The following is a 22,683-nucleotide window of genomic DNA, read 5'->3' on the forward strand; positions in this document are numbered from 1 at the left end:
GATTGAGGTCCATTTACATATTTCTTTTCTTGTGGAGAATCAATTTTTACTGATTCATTTTAGTTACTTCTTTCCCCAAATCTGTTATAAATCAAAATTGCATATATGAGTCGTTTGTTATGGGCTATCTTTTCTCTTCCATTGGTTAAGTTTTGTTCTTTTTTTTTTTTTTTGCGGTAGGCGGGCCTCTCACTGTTGTGGCCTCTCCCGTTGCGGAGCACAGGCTCCAGACGCGCAGGCTCAGCGGCCATGGCTCACGGGCCTAGCCGCTCCGCGGCATGTGGGATCTTCCCGGACCGGGGCACGAACCCGTGTCCCCTGCATCGGCAGGCGGACTCTCAACCACTGCGCCACCAGGGAAGCCCTTTGTTCTTTCTTAATACGCACACACACAGAGTATAATTACTAAGCTTTATAATACGTATTTATATTGGGCAAGGGAAGTAACATTCAGCTCTTTGAAAAGTTTCTTGGTTATTATTGAATTTTTGTTCTTCCATATAAATTTTACAATCAACTTATTTTAACCTCAATATGAAAAAACTCAAGTGGGATTTTGTTAGTGTTATATTAATCTATTGATTCATTGCTGATAATTGATATTTTATGATATTAAATTTTTCTATCCATGAACATGGGCTATCTCTCCATTTATGTGCTTCAGTAATGTTTTACAGTTTTCTATAGGCTGTTCTTACTCCTGAGTACCAAAAGATATTTTGTATTTTATTGCTTACTGTAAATGATGTTTTAAAAATTATGAATTTCTACTCTTTTGTTGATGATGTAAAAGAATATAATTTTGGATATTATTTTATAGCTACACAACTTATCATATCCTTTTTATTACTGGTAACTGAAATGCAGATTCTTTCAGGTTCTCTACATAGACAATCATATCGTCTACAAATAATGAGAGTTTTATTTCCTTTTGTCCAATCCTAAGGCATTTCATTTCTTTTTCTTGTATTATTGTACTGGCTAGAAACTCTAATGTGTTATTGACAGAACTTGTGATTGAGGGTATCCTTACCCTTTTTCCTAGTTTTAAATAGAATCCCTTCATAGTTTATCCACGTAGGATCATGTTGGTTACAGATTTTTATAGATATCCTTTGAGATTCCCTTTTGTTCTAATTTATAAAAAAAGTTTAAACGTGATTGGGTGTTGAGTTTTACCAAATTGAGATAATTATAGGATTTTTTGTTGTTTTTTAATGTCAAAGTAATGGATAATAATTTTCTATTATTGAACAATTTTTATATTCCTGATACAAACACAGTTTTTATGATATCTCTTATAAAATGTTGGATATGAAGTACTAACATTTTGTTTAAGATTTTTGCAAGCATATTCTTTGGTGAAACGAGTTTGGAATTTTTCTTTATCAAATTGTCATTTTTCTTTTATAAGTTTTTCTGGTCTTATAAAATAAATCATGGAATATGCCTTCATTTTTAGTTTTCTAAAAGTTTTCATTATGTTAGAGTTGATAGAATTTGCTTAGAAAACCACATGGGTTTGTTGCTTTCTTTGTAGAGAGATTTTTAAAATTTCTGCTTCAGTATCTTTGATAGTAATAGGATTATAGTATTTCTAACTTTACTTCTCAAGTCAGTTTCAATAAGACTTTTCTAGGAATCTTTGCATTTTGTCCCAGTTCTCAAGTTTAATGGCATGTATGTGATAATACTGTTCTCATTTTTACACTTTACATATACTATATCTTCGGGTTTTATTTATAGTGTTATTTTTAGGTGCTTTCTTTTTTTACTTAATCTCATCAGATGTATGTTTTGTCTTAACATACATTAAGACAAAACATTTGCATTTTTGCTTTCTATCTTTGTTACCTCTTGTGTCAATCAGAACATATTAGAATATGCTATGGAAACAAACAACTCCAAAATCTTAATAGCTTAACATAGTAAAGGTTTATATTTTGTTCAGGCTGCACAGTAAATTTGAGTCAGCAGAGGAATTCTCTCACACCAGTCACTCAGAGATTTAGAATGAAGGAAGTTGCATCCCACAGTATCCTTCTTTCCTTGATTGCTACACTAGGGAGGAAAAGAGTGCTTCACTCTCTGGCAATTGACATCTTCCACATGGAAGTGACACATCACTTTTATTCATTTTTCATTGACCAAGTAAGTATCCTAGTTATCTTTTGCTGCATAAAACCCCCCAGAAAACTTAGCGGTTGAAAACATCAACATCATTTATTTTCCTCCTGAAGCAGCAACTTGGGCAGGTTTGGCAATGGCAGCTCATCCCTGCTCCATGTGTCAATTGGGATGGCTTAAAGGCTGAGAACTGGAGTCCTTAGAGGCTTACTCACTTACATGTGTAGTGGTCATTGCTGGCTGGTAGCTGAAACTCAACTGGGACTGTTGGCTGGAACACCTTCACATGCCTCTCCACATGGTTACTTGACTTCTTCACAGTATAGTTGCTGGGTTCCAAGAGTGACCATCCTCTAAGAATCAAGTAGAAGTGCATGGCATCCTTATAATCCTGTCTCTGAAGTCAGATAACACCACTTCCATCATGGTCACAAAGAACTGCCCAGGTACAGTTGAGGAGGGCATAGAACCTCACTTGATGAGAGGAGTGCCAGTCACATATGGGTTGGGATATATTATGGCCCCCATTCGTGGGAAATACAGTCTACCACAGTACCTTATATAGCACATCAAATTCCCATATGCCTACAAGGAGGATGCATCAGTTAGCTTGTTCTGCGTAACAAACCGCCTCCAGAATTAACAGATTGGAATAACTATTTTATTTAGCTCACAATTCTGTGGGTCATCTCTTCGTTCTAGCTATTCAATTGATCTCTGCTGGTCTAGCTCTTGTTTGTGTGGTCCGCTGGCAGCTGGTGGGTCATTTGGTAGCTGGATCATCTAAGGCGTCCTCATTGACATATGAGGCCAGTTGGCAGGCTGTCAGCCAGGGATGTTGGGTAGGGTGACAGAGTCACTGGGCTCGTTTAGCAAACTAGCCTGAGCGACTTTGCATGTGGGGTTCTAAAGATCAACGAGGAAGAGGGCAAGCCCCAATACCTAAGTATTTTCACGTCTTTGTTTCGTGCAACTGTTGTCAAATTGTCCAAAGAGAGTCACGTGGCCAGGGCCAGAGTCAGTGTAGGAGAGAATTACATAAGGGCTTGGATATAGGGAAGGGAATTAGTGCAGCCAGTTTTGCTGACAAAACCATAACCATAACAGAGAGGTGAACTAGAATGTTTAACAGTGCTATTACTGCCACGGTGCACCTACCTGGTCACCAGACATTTAGTTTACTCCTTCCTTAAGAAAATACGTACATCGCTTTCTCAAGAGAGACCACTCCAAAGTCCCATCCACTACTGGCAAGAAGCTCAGAGTCTAGGATCTGTGAATGAAGGGCACTACTTTGTTCAAAGGGAATGCTGAGCAGTCATTTCACATGAAGCCTGAATGTGGCTTCTTCTTTTTTAAATTTTAATTTTGTTGGAGTATAGCTGATTTATAATGTTGTGTTAGTTTCAGGTATACAGCAAAGTAATTCAGATATATATATATATATATATTCATTCTTTTTTAGATTCTTTTCTTATATAGGTTATTACAGAATACTGAGTAGAGTTCCCTGTGCTATGCAGTAGGTCCTTGTTGGTTATCTATCTTATATATAGTGGTGTATGTGTATTCATCCCAAACTCCTGATTTATCCCTCCTGTGGCTTCTTTTGATCTGGAGACCTGTGGACTAAGAAGATGTTATCAACCATCCACTCAGCCACCCAGTGCACAGAGGATAGCCACAAAACTCTCCCATTATCCCAAGGGAAGAATGACACACGTTCATTAATCTCTGGTCATACCAATTTATAAATTCCCCTGGGCAGACAGTTTGAGGGTCCCTGGCCCTGGGGATAGGGATTGCTTCTTCATTAGATACAGATTCTTGTCCTGGAAATAGACCCCTGTCTATTATTTCCTGTGACATCTGAACCCTCCACTGGGGAGGTTCTTCCTTATTGGCCATCATTTTGACCACAGCTGGATTGAGTTTTGGGGAATATTTCCTTCTTGGGGACTGAGCAATTTTCTCCACCTCTTTCTTGCCATAGATAGAGAACCCCAAATTTCCTTTGTTTAGAACAGCAAAAGTTCACATTGGCATTTCTTTTGGAAACACAGATCTTTCAAAACTTCTTTGAATTCTTCTCTGTTTAATTTCACTCATCTCCCGGTGTCAAAGGTCATGTTCTTTTCAAGACATACTTCTGTGATTTGCTATATTACTCTGCCTTTTCGCTCCATCTATCTCTCAGTCTTTCTCTCGCTCCCTCTCTCTATCAGTCTGTGCATGCTTTGAGCCCGTTTGGGAAACACAATTTCTGGTTCTCTTTTCCCTGCGCCTTTTTGTTCAGTTGAAAGAATTTGCTGGCACCATACTTTTAGTTGGGCTTTAGTCTGAAGCACCTTAATCCATTCCGTCTTCAATAGTAGGTTTGATTTTTTTTTTTCTGCACATGACTGGGTTGTAATCACTCTAGGACCCAAGTTCTGTCATTTACTGGTTCAGACTGAGAAGCATTTTCCTCTTCCTCTGATAAATCCATAGAATTCTGCCTCCCTTTCATCCCTCCTTACAACCAATCAGTTATTTTCTGAGCTTGTATTTTTCTTGTACCTTAACAAATGCAGTGAGCAGCAACACACCCACACTTGTAACATTGTGTTTGATGGCCCTTTCTAGAGTAGGGGTCAAACAAACTCTGGCCTGGGACCCAATCTGACCCACTGCCTATTTTTTCAAATAAAGTTTTATTGGAATATAGCCTGACCATTCGTTTGCCTATGATCTATGACTGTGTTTAAGGTACAGCAGGCTGTGTTTAGTGTGACAGAGACCTTATAGCCAGTGAAGCCTAAAACATTTATGATCTGGCTCTTACAAAGAAGCTCGCTGAGCCCTGCTGTAGACTTACAATTCTATTAGAGCATCTTTTGCCTTCCAGGACAGGAATATATTCTGACCAAATGTTGGACCATTGCGTAGCTTGGGTTGCTACTTTTCAGTCTCTGATAATAGTTTCCTTGTTGCTTCTGCCACCTAGCAGCTATCAATGCTGTATATTTTAGGTTTGGGGCAGCACTGTATTTCAGGTACCAATTTTTGTATCAGCAAAGGTGTTATATAGGTTGTGACGGGTTAATAAACCTCCCACACCAGAGGGTTACTTCTTGCATACACGTCCTGGCCAGTGTGGGCCAGGAGGGAGCTTCTGCTCATCTGGGCTGGGCTGTAGGTGTCCTCCTCATGACAGACGCTTCTGTAATCATTGTACCATGGAGAGAAAGTGCTGTGAGACCTCTCACTGGCATTTACAGGCCTCTGCCCAGGAGAGAAACACTTCGCTTCTGTCCACATTATTTTGGCCAAAGCATGGCTACTTGGAACTTCAAAGGAGGTCAGAAAGTACACCCAGAAGGAACCCAGAAGAAGGAAATGGGGAATATTTTGGAAAGTCCCTGACCACCGCATCTTCTTTCTACTTTCTTTGGGTTTCATTCTTTTCCACATTTCTGAAGTGGGATCTTTAATTCACCAGTTTTCAGCTTCCTTTCTTATTATGGAGCTTGGCAGCAACAGGGAGCATTGAGATCAGCAGAGAGTCACTAGGTCAATCAGGACGTGCAGGGATGTGCACCCGCTGAAGGGAGCCCTTTCAGGAAGGAATGTAGTGGGGAGCCTGGTCCGGCTGCTTTGGTCAGAGTGCTGCACGTGGAGCAGGGCAGAGCCGGGCAGGCTGGGCCCCTCCAGGCTTCTCCACACGTGTCTCATCCACATCTGACCCTGCACATCGCCCTTCCTGGGGCTGCTTGGCTTCCACCTCCCAAATCTTGTGCAGGCACCCGCGAGGGCCAGCTCTCACCTGGGAGCATTCCAGGAAGGGGATTCTGGTGGGGACTTGCTCCACTTTCCCCTCCCAATTCTGGCACAAATTCCTCTTCTGTTCAACTCTAACCAAGAGCCGTGGAGGGAAAGGGGCTCTAAGAAATGTGACTCCCAGCAAAGCCAAATTGACAGTAGGACAATTCAGCTCAACTTGTAAGATGAACCATTTCCCTCTGAGCACCACTTTTACTGCACAACACAAGTTTGCTCTTGGGAAGACTTTCAAAATTTTTCGCAATTATTTTGCATTTTACGTTTAGATCTATGATCCATTTTGAGTTGATTTTTGTGAAAGGTGTAAAGTATGTATCTAGATTCATATTTTCGTGTGGGTATCTATTTAGTTTTTCTTTCCTTTCTCCGTTTAATTGTCTTTGCGCCTTGGTCAACATCAGTTGACTACATTAATGTGGGTCTTTCCAGTCCGTTGATCTGTTTGTCTCTTCTGCATTACCACTCTGTCCTGATTACGGTTGCTTTGTACTAAGTCTTGAAATCGGGCAGTGTGGGTCCTCCAACTTTGTTCTTCTCCTTCAACATTGTGTTGGCTATTCTGGGGCTTTTGCCTCTTCGTTTAAACTTCAGAATCCGTGTGTTGATATCTACAAAATTAACTTGCTGTGATTTCGATTGCCATTGCATTGAATCTGTAGATTAATTTGGAAAGAACTGACATCTTGACAATACTGTCTTCCTATTTATGTACACGGAATGTCTTCCTGTTTATTTACATGGAATATTTATTGAGATCATCTTCGATTTATTTCGTCATAGTTTTATAGAATATTTTAGTTAGAATTTTTATTTATTCCTTTCACACCTCATGGTAAAATGGAGTATGACTATGTATGTGGGAAAGAATGAGAAAATATATTTTCTATCACGTGTCACACACACACAACACACACATATACATTATGTGACACATATACTTAAAAGCAAATGTGGGGCTTCCCTGGTGGCGCAGTGGTTGAGAGTCCGCCTGCCGATGCAGGGGACACAGGTTCGTGCCCCAGTCCGGGAAGATCCCACATGCCGCGGAGCGGCTGGGCCCGTGAGCCATGGCTGCTGAGCCTGCGCGTCCAGAGCCTGTGCTCCGCAACGGGAGAGGCCACAACAGTGAGAGGCCCGCGTAACACACACACACACACAAAAAGCAAATGTGTATCATAGCTAAAGGCTGATTTCTTTTTGCCCAGTGACAGCCCTTCAGATTAATTTGTGGTAATCAAATATATAATCATGTAGAATGGAAAATTGGCATCATTTCAATAAGGAATAGTCAGACTAGCATTGGTGGAAAGTACTCAGATATTCAGGAAAGAGGGAGTGATGGTCACCACGATAATAATCTCATTTATGGTGCACCAGTGACGTACTCAACCCCGCCAGCCATGCAGTGTCTGTAGTTCTGTTCATGTGAGGGAACAGGGACTTAGGGAGGCCCCGTGCTCACTCCAAGTTACAGTTAGTGATGGAAATTGGTTTCTACCTTCAGTCTGTCGGACTTCAAAGCACTTCACTAAAATATCCTTTTTATAGAAAAGTATTTTACATTAGACTGTCCTTTACCATCTAAAAGAAGAACAGTACTGTTTAACAAAAAATGAAAAATGCACGTGGAAAAGAATGAACATACAGATAATCTGTTGCTCCATGGAAAAACCTCCAAGAAGCAAAGCAGTTGTCACATGATAAATAAAAACGATGGGTGTTTAGGAGGCTTGGCAATTAGAAGCGATCCCAAATTACCCCAAAATGCACTGAACAGGAAAGGATGAAACGGTCCAGGAGAGATAGGAGCCCATTATCATGATAGTAGGTAATACCATGCTCAAGGTCTCTTTTAAAGGCATTTTAGCCCATTTTATTTAGTTTGCATTGTATGGTAAATTTAAAAAGTCTTTTTAAAGATATGTCTTAAAGGCATTTTCACACATTTCAGTACTAATAAAGACATTTTAGTACATTTCATTTAGTTTACATAACATGGTAAATTTTTTGTTCCGCGAAGGGAGGAGGGGTGAGGATATATAAACGTATTTAATTTAGATTGACAATGTTTTCACTGTTTTTGTTCACTTTATTTTGAGCTACTCTATTTGTTTTATACTCTGAATTTTGAAAACTCAACTAGCTCCTAAGGAAGCAGCCATGGGGGAGCTGTAGTGGCTTCATTCATCTTCCTGTCCACTGGGGCCAGAATAAAGGACGGGGGAGGCCCGTGTACTTCAAGGTCTGAGGGCGTTCCACTGTTTCATTTATTCATTAGCCTTAAGAAAAACGCATGATTCAGATGCGGGGTTAGGAAAGAATGTGGTTTATAAGCTTATACATTCTTAATGAATACTGTTCTGTTTTCTTTCCTTGACAACCTTATAAAAGATTCTGTTTAGTGGAGAAGTCCATATTAAGGTGTTTGGAGTTAGACTTCAAAAGGCAAATGCAGAGTAAATTGGTGGCTGTTCTCTTTCTGGAAGAGCCCAGATTCTTCAGTGGGCTCAGGTTCTGCAATGGTCAGGGCCACTGGCCTCATGAGCAGTGGCTGACCGTCTTAAGCCGTGGGCCATCTGGGAATCTGGTCCCCGCAACCGAGGCTGGGGACACTGCTTGAAGCTGAGATTCCTTCTCTGGTGTGTGGGATGGACCAGGGAATGCCGCGCATCTGGTGAGCAGGGGTGCCAGCCCCTCAGATCAGATTACAATGGAGAGACTTAGGGCCTTTGTCCGCCCCCTCCTCCCTAAAAGTATATTCACAGTCGTAGTTTATGCTGGGTTAGCATGGAGATGTATGTAATCTTTGAGCTTAGAATCTTGGGTTTTTTGTTTGTTATTGTTCTGATTTTGAACGAAATTAAAACATTTCTGTGGGCCTGTAAAAATATTAGGGGACCCAGGCTCTGTGTCCTCTGTGCCCAGTGAAGAGGTCACCTGAGGCCCACACTAGTCACTTCTCAGTGATCAAGACGCTGATAGTTAAAAAAAAAAAAGAAAAAATATGCCATAGAGACTCCAATATTTAAAACCAAAACCCCTGTATCAAGTCTTATTACATAATGTACCCAGCTCAGTAAGGCATTGGGTCTTCAACTGATTACCGTTGGATCTTTTAAAAAGAGAAGCACAGGAAAAGCTCCTACAGGTAGAGTACTTTGTCCCCCTCTTCCTGGAAGGACTCACAATCACAGACTTTCTGTTCCTTTAGCTACTAATTTTCACTAGACAGTCACGCATATTTTCATACCATTTTCAGTCTTTCTGGAGAAATCAGAGCCAATAAAGTCACTGATTGTTTCTCCCTTACTGGGTTAATGAAGTAAGTGAAAAGCCACACCAGGAAAACAGCTGTCCTGGTTGTTTACTGGTTAGCTTTCTGTCCACAGCTCAGTTAACTTCATTTGGGAAGGTTTAAAATAAAATCGGTTTTCACGGCTCCATGTGTGTAGCAATTGTGGTCTCAAATTTGATGTCTTCAGAAGACAGGCTGTCGGGTCCCTGTGTACCTCGGCCCATGGTGCCTATGTGCTGGGGAGCACTGGTGGTTACCTGACACCTTTTTGCAACGATTGGAACATGTGTGTGAGGGTAAGAGTACAATTAGGCACTTAATTGTGGCCAAAAATAGCAATGGCGGGAGATTATAAGAACATCCCTTTGGATCCTTCTGTTTCCTGGCTGTTGTGGAAACAGATTCCTTTGGCCCCTCAAGGACTGGCCGCACCTGGTCTAGTGGATCATCTCTGCACAAGCAGGGTGCGGAGCTCTGCTGCAGGGGTCTGCAGGAAAAGACCGCCCCCAGCTCCCTGGGCTGGAGCCCTGGCTCTCTCCCCATCAGCTCCACAACCCTGGCACCTTCTTTCCGTTCAGGGCCGTGCGTTTCCTCAGTTGTAGAGCAGTGCAGGCACCAGCGCCCACCACCCCCATAGGGCTGTTGTGTTAAAGGGCTTAATGTACCTGAGTGTTTAGCACAAAATTATAGACATGAGTATTTGCTGTGATGGCCTTTTTTCCGGGTATGACTTGACGCAAATAATTGGGAGAGAGAGGAAGGGGAAATGAAGGCACTGAGGGTGGGCCTGGGTCCCTTTTCTTTCTGCTGGGTGTCAGCCTGGGCCCCATATGGTGGTTTGGCTGCTCTGCTTTGCTTCCCGCTCTCCCTGTGGTTATGGCCTGATATCTGAAGGGGGCATGGGGGGGCATCTCCAGGGTGAAGTTAGAGATGCTCGGGGCACGGAGTGAACCCTGTACCAACCAGAAAAGATGAAGGCTTCCCCAGGCTCTGGTATTTGAAAGACCCACCCCGTACTTGCCAGATTGTACTGTAACTTTTAATATGCTAAAACCTCAGTGGAAGTTCTTAGGGCCGCGGCCATATGGGTGTTTGATTGAAACTCCTTTGAGTATTTCACCAACTAAATATATTGGGTGAGGATCAAATATCTTAAACGGTGTTCCATCCCATAGTGTGTGCTGTTCAGAGCAAGGTTCCAGCATCATGTTTGGAGAAGCTAAAGCCTAAATCCAGGCTTGGATAATCAAAGGAAGTATGATGTCTATTACATTGTGTGAAATTGTATAGAATTGTAATGGTGTGCCTTTTAGGGGGTGTGTGACTAGAAAGACATAAATAGAAAATAAGTATTAGTGTGCAAATGTGGATTTTTAAAAAATGCATTAGTAAGAGGCCAATAATAAATGTCCATTTTCTTTTTGCTACTGGAGCCCAAGAGAGGTGGTGAAGGAAACTAGCAAACTGACACCTTCTTCTAAGTATTTCCCGCTCTCTCATCTTCTAGACCCTTTTCTATTAACCTGTGTTCCCGTTAAAACATTAATTGCATAATTAACATAAAAGAAAAACTTCTCCCTTGAGAGCCTGAGATAGTTTTTAGGTTTTATTTAAATAAAAACATTTCAAATCCATTTGGAGGCCTTAATTTCCTACAGTTGGGGTATTTCTGATCCTCTGGTGCAGGCAGTGAAGTTGGTTGTCTTATTTTATCCGTACCTTCTGTGTTCTTGAATTCACTTTTGAATGAAATCCATTTCTCCATTTACCAGGGAAACTTTGAATTTGATGGCATGGCTGTTTTGCATTATTTAAATATCCAATACTGGGTTATTTATATAGAAAAAATATGGTTATTTAATAAGAAGCTTAAATTTTCAAAAGTTCCAACTGTTTTACTTCTGAAGTCACTTTTAAAACCTGATTTATTTCGACACTGATTAACATTGATAACATTTTGATAACCAGTCATGGGTACCACGGGTTTTCTAAATTGTACCTTTGCAATATTTTTTTTCTCTCCTTAGGAAGTTGAAGACCACGTGGCATTTTTAATAACAGTTCCAACTGCCCTGGCGATTTTCTTTGCTATCTTCATCCTCGTGTGCATCGAGTCCGTGTTTAAGAAGCTGCTCCGCCTTTTCTCTTTGGTGATATGGATTTGCCTCGTGGCCATGGGCTACTTGTTCATGTGTTTTGGAGGTACCGTCTCTCCCTGGGACCAGGTAAGGTGTTGAAATGCTCTTTGTGTTTGTTTTTCTGTGCTTTGATCTGTAACATACCAAGTTCTGTCAACTTGGCCCTAAACTGTAAACAGGAGACCAATAGCTGAGAAGGAAGTCTTCTGAAACAGCTGTCTCAGGCATGTCCCCATAATGAAGTCACTCAGCACCCGTTTGAACTCCTCAGACCTGCTGGCCATTGGGGTGCTGCCTGGGCTCACCTGGTCACGTGTTTCTTCTGATGGCTAAGTCTGCATTTACACCTCTCACCACTTGGTCTTGGTAGCTCCATTCTCCTCTAACCCCTGAGTTTCCCATTATTCTGGAATCCCTCTGGGACTGGAGCCTCACTTTGTGCCTCTAAGTCTTCAAAGACTGGTCATTGCCCTTGAACTCTTTCTCAGTGACTGGATCTCCCTTCTTACAGACAGATGGCTGTGATACTGACTTTGTATCAACGTGATAACGTCATAGCAATAGGGAGACCCATAGTTCTTCATGTTGAAACTGGGGAGGCTCTTGACTTAGAAAATGGCTATGTCTGGAGGATGTTAGATCTTCAGGAGAATGTAGTCTAATGGGCTTTTCCCCGTGTACTGCTGCCACAAGGCTGTAGCCTGCTGACTGCTTGGTCAAGTGCTGGGTCGTCCAGGGCACAGATGTGGGCCGCAGATGGGGGTGTGCTAGTTACTAGCTTCAAGTTTGTGATGGAAGTCAAGGGGTTCTGTCACCCTCCAGGGAGAGATGAAACTGAGCACCAAGGGCTGTCCCTGAGTTGGTGGCGACTCAAGAGCCTGGGGTAGGAGAGGAACAGGAACCACAGATGGGTAGAGGAGAGGTCATTAGGACATGAGGCCCAGGGAGGGTGAATTGCTGTGGAGGCCAACGGAGAAGAGAGATTCAAGATGGGAACGCACAAAAGGGTTGACGTGCCTGAGCTGAGAGAGCGCTGGGTGAGCCCAAGGATGAGGTTTCCAGAGAATTCTGTCCCGTGACCTCAGCCAAACCATCATCCTCTTTGGGCCTCGGTTTCTTCTGCAAAGGAAGAGGCTGGACGAAGTGAACTCAGGTTGGTCCCTCTGGCTCTAAAGGATGCTGTGATAGTGAGCACAGGTGGAAACAGTGCCTTTCCTCTCCTGCAGCTCCCCGAAGAGGCCCCAGTGCTCAGGGAAGCTCCCCTGGCCGTCTCCTCATGCCCCCGTTCAAGCCTCTTGCAGGGCTGGGCACCCCCCACCCCTGTCTCCACGCTCCGGCCAGCTCCTTCCCCGCCTCTGCTCCCCCCTTTGTCCTTCACACGCCCTCACCCAGCTGCCATCGACGGCACGCGTGGCCCGAGGTCCCTCCGCCTTCACACCAGTGCACGTGGACAGAAACAGAAAACCGGTTAAGAGCGTCATTTGCTTTCTGTGGCATGGACCCAGTGGCCTCTCCTAGCACCAGTGCCACCTTGTTTTAACAAAATAGTTTTAGAAGAAGCCTTACTATCTGGAACGGCAGTTTCCTTTTGTTCAGAATCCTCTGAGCTTACTTTTCCATGTGAATTACGGAATCAGTTTGTCATGTTCAGTGAAAGCTCTACTGTTACTTTCATTAACCTCATCGGGCCCCTTCCCAGAGCAGCCTCCCCAGATGTCCAGCTGACACCCCACCGGGCCACCCCCCATCTTTCTTGTTTTTCTGTAGCACTCATGATGATCTACAGCACCTCAGAGCTCGTGACATACCCCTCTCTTTGTTAATCAACTGTCTCCCCTGCAAGAATATAAGCTCCTTCCGGGGTCCGGGGGTGGATGTGACCATCATCGGCTGTTGTGTCTTCGCACCCCTGAGCATTCTCTGCCAGTAGGAGCACCCAGAGCTGCTTGTGCAGTGCTCTCCTTAGTGGATGACTGTAGTTTTTCACTTTCAGATTTGTTGTTGTTGGATTTGTGTGTGCGTGTGTATCCACTTGTTCCGTTTTCACTTATCTGTTGGCTTTATAACATACACTTCGGTTTTATTGCTGCTCTCTGCCCGCTTGGACGCGATCTCTCTAAGCATCTTAAACATACCTATCGCACAGTCATTTTACTTCCATTTTTTCCAGATTGATTCCCCAGGTGTTGAGTTGGTTGGCTCAGTTTCTTGGCATCAGCTTTGACGTTGTTGTTTCCGACTTTAAGTTGAGCTGGGGGTCTTCACCCCCCGATCCGTGATCCCGCCCTAACCCTCATGCCGCCGAGGCCCTGGGCAGAGAGAGCTCCTGCGTGGAGCCTCAGCCCTGTTGATGTGGCAGGTGGCCTGGGCAGGCTTGTAGGAGCACAGCTGTGTGTGCCTGGTGCCCAGAAAAGGCCACAGCCGGGCTCGGCGGTTGCGGCTATTTCTGGCCAGTGTTTCTAAGCCGGGGGCTTGGCCAGGGTGCACGCCTCATGCTGGAGGGCTGCTCACACCTCTTGCCGGAAGAGGGGCGCTTTGGGCCCTGTGCCTCCACTGGAACTTGAAATCCTGCCCAGAACTCCCGGCTACCCCTGCCCCTTCAGCAGGGGACTTGAAATGTAGTTATTCTGCCAGATTGACCCCAGGTTTACTCTCCGGCGTCTTTTGGTATCAGCACCACAGATGCAGGCCCCTCACTGAACGCTGACCTTCCAGAAGTGTTAGAATAGGCTCAGTGCGCTTGAGGAAGTGAGCTCAAGGAATGGTTCCCACTAGAAGGTGTTTCTGTGAACAGTATTATTGTGAGGGGATGCAGGAGACCACCTGCTGCACTGACGGGGACAGTCCACACAGGGCCCCTCACCGCTGACGCCAAGGGCAAGTTCAGGGGTCCCAAGGCCACCCTGAGGCTTAATCGCTTGCTAGAAGGACTCACCGAACTCACTGAAAGCTGTAATACTCCTGGTTATGGTCTCTTACAAAGAAAGAAGGCAGATTAGCATCAGCCAGGGGACGTATTCAGGAGAACTGCCCATTCTAAAGCCTCCATGGTTCCCTCCATGGGGAGTCACACGACAGCCCTGCCCGCCTGGCTACAACATGTAGCGCTGTGCATGGGGAATACCGCCTGCCTGCGAGGGTCAGCAGAGCCTTGTGTGTCCGGGGTTTTGACGGGGACTCCTCACGTGCTGCCTGCGTGGCTGACTGTCGGTCTCAGCCTCTCTGTAGACAGAGCTGACACTGCGTGGCCCTGAGCATCCTTCGTGAATCGCATTTGGACAGTCTGCTGGCCAAAGCCCCCAGGCAAACAGAGTCCTATCAGGTGGGGCATTCCTGGGGCCTGGAGCTCCCCTCCCAGGAGCCCAGGGCAAAGGCAGAGCTGTCTCTGGGTGAGGCGGGTTCTTCCTTGCACAGGTGGGTCGAGTGTAGATCTCGGCCGTCAACAGCTCCAGTGCAGAACCCAGAATAGAAACAGCCGGTGCGGGCGTCGTCTGGACGGTGCCACCCCTGTTCTGGGTGCTTCCCTTACACAAACCCATCCAATACTCGCGTAGCTCCGTGGGGTGGGCGCCATCGTACCCAGGCTCCCCAAGGGCCCAGGCTTCCACACCACGGGTACCTTGCTCCCGGCCGGGCTGCAGGTGAGCAGGACAGGAGATTTGAACTCGGGGGTCTGATTCCAGAGGCCACTCTGATCCGTGATACCGTGGTTCTCAAGAGGGAGCGATTTCAACCCCAGGGGACGTTCGTCCCTGTCTGGAAACGTCTTTGATTGTCACAGCCTGGTTGGGGGTCATCTGGTGAGTAGAAGCCATAGATGCTGCTCAACGTGCTACAGACACCCTACAATGCACAGGTCAGCAGCGCCACCAAGAATTATCCATCCTCAGATGTCTGGAGTGCTGAGTCTGAGAAACTCTGTATTTTAAGATGCTGCCCCTCAATGTTGTCTTTTAAATTTAGACCCAGTTCTCAAAGCCTCAGTAAGTGGAACTGTAGAGTTGCCAGGGCACGACTTAAGAGTGATGGTTCCGTTTTGATCAGGCAAAGATGAGTGATTTCACAGCGTGTATCCTGGAGAAAGTACCCTCAGGTGAAAGGGTGGCAGCTTTGAGATTGGTCACCCATGTGGTTAGGAAGGGGTCACTGGGGAAATAAGGAAAACACGGAAGACGAAACTTCAGTGCCTTTGCCCTCACAGCCCTGACTGCGTGTGGAGGCCTCTCATCTTAATTCAGCTCAAGACGCCCCCAGCTTGGAGTCCCCTCCTACCCTGCGCTGCCAGCATCCCAACCCAGCTGACATTTGTTCCACACAGCTGCCTCCTGGACAAAAAGTATTTAAAAATGATATTTTGTTGATGGTTCCAAACATTCAGAGGGAAACTGGGTAATAAATTGCAGAGTCTGGGTCTCCAGCTGTTACAGTGGCAGCGTCTGCATTTTGCAGGGAAATTCTCTGCCTGCTTCTGGCTCCGGCTGACTTGCTGAGATGCCCTCCATGTGCTGTGACGAGCTCCCCATTGATCAACGGTAGAGGGGCTGTTGATGCACCTTATCTTCTTTTTCTGAATGTTTGAAAATACTTGAACGATTTTGAACTCAGCAGAGGAGGATTCAAGGTGTCTGTTTCCTCTGTTCTGTCAGGTAAAGGAAATGGGATAATTTTTATTTTTTTAAGACACCAGCGGCACTGTGTCTGGGGCCCATAGTCCCCTCTTCTGCACGTGCCCGGGCCACCACACGACATGACAGTGCTTCCTGTCTGAGGGCCTCTGGAACGCAGGGCCTTCCTGATAGGTAAGTCCTGTTGAAAGAGGCTTAATGGAGGTTGACAAATAGTGTCTCCCAGCTCTGGAGCCCGACATCTGAAATCAAGATGTGGGCAGGGCCATACTCCCCCTGAAGGCTCCAGGGCAGGACCCTTCCCTGCATCTTCCAGCCTCATGTGGCTGCCGGTAACCTTGTGTTCCATGGATTGTAGACACACCTCTGCAATGTCTGTCATCACGTGGCACTTTTCTCCCTGTGTCTCTTCGCTTCTTATGAGGACACCCATCAGACTGGACTTAGGGAACCCCAGTGATTTCTTCTTAACTTGACCATGTTTGCAAAGGCCCTGGTTTTAAATAAGGTCACATCACAGGTACTGGGAGTTAGGATTTGAACACATCTTTGGGGGGGGGACACTATTCACCTCATGATAGATGTTATTTCACGGGAAGACAGTGTTGCCTAAGAGGATGCTGTCCTGTTGCAGGAAGCCAGTCCCATCTCAGGGCCTCTGTGATTCTGATATTTCCTTCCCCCTTTTAGATATCTGACAGCTGCTCTTGATGTCGACCTTCACTTAAACCACAAATCCACTAGGGGATTAAATGTATGCGGTGGAGGTTTTTGACCCATTTTCAAACCAGTGTCTGGGAATTAGAAACATGCTTGTGTGTGAATAGCCTGCTGAAATCAACAGAACAGAAAGAGAAAATAACCTGGTGGTTGATCCCATTGCCTTGTGAACAAGCAGAGCATCATAAACGAACGTTTGCACATTAGGTTGGTTTACTCTGCCAGTCCGAATAATGAAGGTGCTTCTTTGGGGTTTCTACCTGAGTGACATGATGACACTTTTCTTGCCTGATACATTTCTGTAATGTCTTTGGTTCACTTAGTGCAGCCTAAACATTTAGGTGATGTTTTAATTTATAACTTTCTATCAAGACAAATCCATTCCATCTCAGCTGAAAACCCCTGACTTAGGTCCTTCCCTCTGAGATGAGAAGACGTTGAGAAGGTGGCAGGGCAGGAAGGCAGTCGCATACGATGGCTGATGTTAGCCTGTAGCCACTGGGTTGGCCAAGTGAGGACCAGAGAGTGAGTCGTATTTGCATTTGATTCCAGAGTTCTGCTTCCCTTGTATTAAGAGCCCACTGACTAGAGTTAAATAAAAACTTCCATGTCTGACAACCCCATTTCCGCCTTGGCAGGGAGACCAGGCTGCAGTTACTGTATAGATCTGTTAAATTACCAATGTGAAAGGCTAACATTTTGCTCCAGGAAGAAGAGACTTTCTGTGCCCTATTACCTGAAAGGATGCCAGACATTCACCATGTACCTATGTGTGTTTTCCTACAAAAATAGGACGTCAGTGTTCAAACATCTTTTTTTTAAATTGAAAATGGGTGAGAATGAAAGAAAAGCAAGGCCTCTCATAGGTTTTGAAATGGCACAGAGTCAGTTTTCAAGTGCAGTCACTTGGAGAGCTGTTAAAGAATGTATTTACCCCTGGAAGAACCTAGTAGCCTATGAATGAGAGGAGAAATCCAGCCTGTTCCTAAGTATCCAAGAAAGCCATCTCTGTGTGCTTTTGTGTGCCAGGGTTGATTTCTTAGGGGACATTTTGGACTTAATATGAAGAAGAACGTATCTGAGAAAAGTTAAAAGTAATATAAAAATTATTTCATTTAACAACAAAGGTGTAGGGTTTTTTTAACCCCCCCTTTTTTTAATAATGGCAAGGAATGTACTGATGAAATGTGAATTTTAAGGAAGTGCAGCACAGCTGGACACAGCCCCAAGTGAAGTTATTTTGAGATCCCCACATATTTCTGGCTGTTGAGCACGGAGGTGGCATTGCTGTATTCTCTCTACTGTTCCTTCCCAGCTGGAGTGTTGTGAAAACCACACAGGCTGTACAGTGAACTGGGGATTTATCACCACCCTCACTGGGGCTTCCCAGCCCTGACCTTGCTTGAAGAGACAAGTCTGCTGTTGTTTCTGGAACAATCTCCGTGTTTCCTCTTCTTTTCTCTCCTCCCGTGCTTTTCTTTAGAGGAGCATGAGCCCTGGTACTTAACATTGGCATCTTCATTAAACTGTTATCTGGCAATGGAAGGGATGCTGCCGTTCTCACCTCTGAGCTTTTGCGGTCCTCCCTCCACCCCATGCCCACATCAACATACATTTTAAAGGCTGGGTGGCCGTGGCCATGGCTCACGGGCCCAGCCTCTCCACGGCATGTGGGATCTTCCCGGACTGGGGCACGAACCCGTGTCCCCTGCATTGGCAGGCGGACCCTCAACCACTGTGCCATCAGGGAAGCCCTCGGAGGCATTTTTGTTTGCTGCTCTGTTCCCAGTGTGCAGCACAGTGTCACATACATGGGGATCACAACGCAAATACTTGAGGAACTAATTGAACGAGTGCGCGCATGACATATCTGTCTGCTCGTTCCCTTATCCTGTAAGGAGAGAAGACACTTCTGCGGTCCTGGTTCTTCCCTGCTCCGGGCACCGTTCAATTACTTTACATACATGCCTTCCTGATCTGTACAACCCTGCGACGTCACTACTATTATTACGTGCAATTTGAAGATGAGAAAACTGAAACCCAGAGAGGTTAAGCAACTTTCCCAAAGTCACACAATTAGGAAGAGAGCCGGAATTTGAACGTGACATTCTGGCACTGTGCGTGATCATCACACACCATCTTACTCTGCGCCTCGGCATTGGTGACTGTGGGGTGTTTCCTGTGGTGCCTCAGCAAATGACAGATTGTTATGTGACGAGGAAGGGGGCACCCTGGAGAATTCTGTATTGTTCTGTTACATGTTATTTGGAAAAACTTCATGGGGTGGGAGCTGTTGCTTCAGAGATGCCAAAAAATTGATCGCATCACTGTTCTGAATTGCTAGTGATATTCCCAGTTGGAGGTATTTTCATTCATCAGACGAGTCAGTAAGAGAAACGGGACATTTCGGCCCAAGGAAAAAATGTCTGTGTGTCCATATTAGTCAGCATAATTGTTTGGAAGTCAATGACTGCTTTCATACTGAAATGAACATAACTCCCTTATTAACAGATTCCCTGTAATTACACTTCTTTCTGCTGGTTTTCTCATCTGGGTCTGTCTTAGCATCTGTGTGTGCACCAGTAATCAGTTCCTTTCTTCCCTGTAGGAAAAACCCCTCAGGCTCAAAGGACCATTTTCTGGGATACTGGCTCTTCCAGTAAGGCACTCGTGTCCTAGGGGGTGGCCACCATCATAAGGAAGCTGGTCCTGTGTGTGCAGCAGTCAGGGCCTCTGGGGAAGTCAGTGTGCGGTCAGAAGAAGGAATCATGACCGTAGTCTGGAGTTTGTAGTGTTTTCCTGAAAGAGCTGGAACTTTACAAGGGAGGAAAAATGTTCTGTAGGCTTCCAAAACATCTGTTACTGACTCTGTTTAAATGGAGACATTTTTGATGGTGATTATCTTAGGGCTTCCTGCATCATGTCCCTTGTATTTGCCAAATGATTTTATAAAACGCTGCTTGTCATAGAATTCCAGCTACTTTGGCCTTGAATCTTGGATGCTGTTGTCATATCCAAAGAAACATACTTACGGGAACTGGTGAATAATATAACCTGTGATTGTCCTGTTTGGACTGTGTGTGTGAGTGCAGGGGAGCTGCTGACGTGAAGGGGAGTGAATTCTAGACTCCAGGCTGGAGCAGCAAGTTCTCGGGAAAAAAATACATCCCGAGTTTAAATTATTTCCTATTAAGAGTTGCTAAGCAACGCCTCACTTAGCTTCCCCAGTATTTGGTATTTCAGATTTCCTTTTCTCAGCAGCCACTAACATCATCCTCGCCCAGCAATTTCACAGAGTTGAAAACCCAGAAACTAGAGTTTGGAAAGGCAAAGATGCTGAAATTCTCGAGACAGAAAACCTAGGAAGAGAGAGGAGAGAACTAGAGAGAGAGAGGGAGCTCCGGAGGTTCGTAGAAAGTACCTTGAGTTTCTGCCTGAGCACCGATTCACACACACAGGGGAGAAACCTACCACAGGCCCGAGGAGGGACCTCTGGGAAAGAGCAGAATGGATAAATTCCTGGCACAAGGTCTGGAGAGCAAGCACCAGTGAAAAAGAGTTCCTAATGCAAAGGGAATCAGTTCATCAAGAAGACCTAACAGTTCCAAATCGTTATACGCCTAATAAGAGAGATGCAAAATAGATGATGCAAAAACCCATATCTAGCTCAGAGATTGAAACACCCTATCTCAAAAGCAGGTGGGACAATAAGAAAGAAAATCAATAAGGATATAGGAGATTCACAAAGTGTTACCAAACAAATTGATCTAATTGATGTTTATAGAACTCTCCAGCCAACAATGCAGAATATGTGTTCTTTTAAACACACGTGGAACATTTACCAAGAGGGACCATATTCTTTCTTTTTTTTTTTTTTTTAATATCTGTTTTGGAGTATAATTGCTTTACAAAGTTGTGTTAGTTTCTGTTGTACAACAAAGTGAATCAGCCAAATGCATATATATATATCCCTCTCCCCTCCCACCTACCCTATCCCACCCCTCTACGTGGGCACAAAGCACCGAGCTGATCTCCCTTTGCTATGCAGCTGCTTCCCACTAGCCATCCATTTTACATTTGGTAGTGTATATATCAGTGCTACTCTCTCACTTCGTCCCAGCTTCCCCTTCCCCCTCCCCGTGTCCTCAAGTCCATTCTCTACGTCTGCATCTTTATTCCTGTCCTGCCCCTAGGTTCTTCAGAACCATTTTCTTTTTTTTTTTTTTAGATTCCATATATATGTGTTAGCATACGGTATTTGTTTTTCTCTTTCTGACTTACTTCACTCTGTATGACAGACTCTAGGTCCATCCACTTCATTACAAATAACTCACTTTCGTTCCTTTTTATGGCTGAGTAATATTCCATTGTATATATGTGCCACATCTTCTTTATCCATTCATCTGTTGATGGACATTTAGGTTGGGTCCATGTCCTGGCTATTGTAAATAGAACTGCAATGAACATTGTGGTACATGACTCTTTTTGAATTATGGTTTTCTCAAGGAGATTGCTGGGTCATATGGTAGTTCTATTTTTAGTTTTTTAGGGAACCTTCATACTGTTTTCCATAGTGGCTGTATCAATTTACATTTCCACCAACAGTGCAGGAGGGTAGGGACCATATTCTTGATCCTAAAAGTCTCGCTAAGTTTAAAAAGATTACTTCATACAAAGTGCTCTCTCTGGCCATAACGGACTTAAACTTGAAATCAATAACGTAAAGAAGTTTGGAATATCAATCAATATCTGGAAACTAAACAACCCATTTCTAAATAACTCTGAAGGCCAAGAAGAAATTACAAGGGGAATTGGAAAGTATGTTGAACTGAATGAAATGAAAACATGATGGATCACAGTTTGCAGGGTGCACCTAAAATGGCACTTAGAAATTTGTAGCCTCAAATGTATATAGTACAAAAGAGGAAAGGGCTCAAATCAACAACATAAGCTTCCAACTTAAGAAACTAGAAAAAGGAGTACAAATTAGAAGAAAGGAAATAAAAAGGAGCAAAAAACAATGAAATTGTAAACAGAAAAACTTTAAGATAATCAGTGAACCCAAAACTGGTCCTTTGAGAAGATCCATAAAATTGGTAAATCTCTAGCCAGAAATAAAGATAGACAAAATTACCAGTATTAGAAATGTGAGAGGGGTTGTCCCTATAGATCCTACAGACTTTAAAAGGATAAGGAAATATTATGAACAGCTTTATGCCAATAAATTCCACAATCTAGATGAAATGGACAAATTCCTTGGAAAGCAAACTAGCAAAGATCATTCAAGAGGAAATAGATAACTTGAATTGCCCTATATGTATGAAATAATCTGAATACGTTGTTAAATATCTTCCTACAAAGAAAATTCCAGGCCCAAACGCCTTCTCTGGTGAGTTCTACAAAAATTTAAGGAGGAAATAATCCCAGTACTATTCAAGTTTTGCAAAATAGAAGACGGAACATACTTCCCAATTTATGTCATGAGGCCAGGATTGCTCTGATACCAAAGCCAGATACATTACAAGGAAAGAAAACTACAGGTCAATCTCTCTCGAACATAGATGCAAAAATTCTTTAAAAAATTTTAGTAAATTTAATCCAGCAAAACAATGGAATTTATATCAAGAATGCAAAGTTGGTTTAACATTCAAAAATCAATTCATGTGATTTACCACATTAACAGATCATTTCAGTAATTGCAGTGCCTGCCATCGTTTTGGTAGATAAAGGGGAGACGTTTGACAAAATTCAACATCTACTCATGATAGCATCTCTCAGCAATCTGGGACTAGAAAGGAACTTCTTCAAACCAATAAAGGGCAATTGAATAAAAAGTATAGCATTGGGACTTCCCTGGTGATGCAGTGGTTAAGAATCCGCCTGCCAATGCAGGGGTCACGGGTTCAAGCCCCAGTCCGGGAAGATCCCACATGCCATGGAGCAACTAAGCCCGTGC

At 44.1% G+C, this 22,683-nt stretch overlaps 1 protein-coding gene across 1 annotated transcript in view; it reads left to right on the forward strand.

Moving 5' to 3' along the window:
• ADCY2 (adenylate cyclase 2) overlaps window positions 1-22,683 on the forward strand; it is a 433,654-nt gene that overhangs the window by 8,201 nt on the left and 402,770 nt on the right. Inside the window, exon 2 of the mRNA XM_067730355.1 lies at window positions 11,272-11,469. Within this exon, the coding sequence (XP_067586456.1) occupies window positions 11,272-11,469 (198 nt within the window). The remainder of the gene's footprint in view (window positions 1-11,271; window positions 11,470-22,683) is intronic.

This window comes from Pseudorca crassidens, chromosome 3, assembly GCF_039906515.1.
Source record: "Pseudorca crassidens isolate mPseCra1 chromosome 3, mPseCra1.hap1, whole genome shotgun sequence".
Lineage (NCBI taxonomy): Eukaryota > Metazoa > Chordata > Mammalia > Artiodactyla > Delphinidae > Pseudorca > Pseudorca crassidens.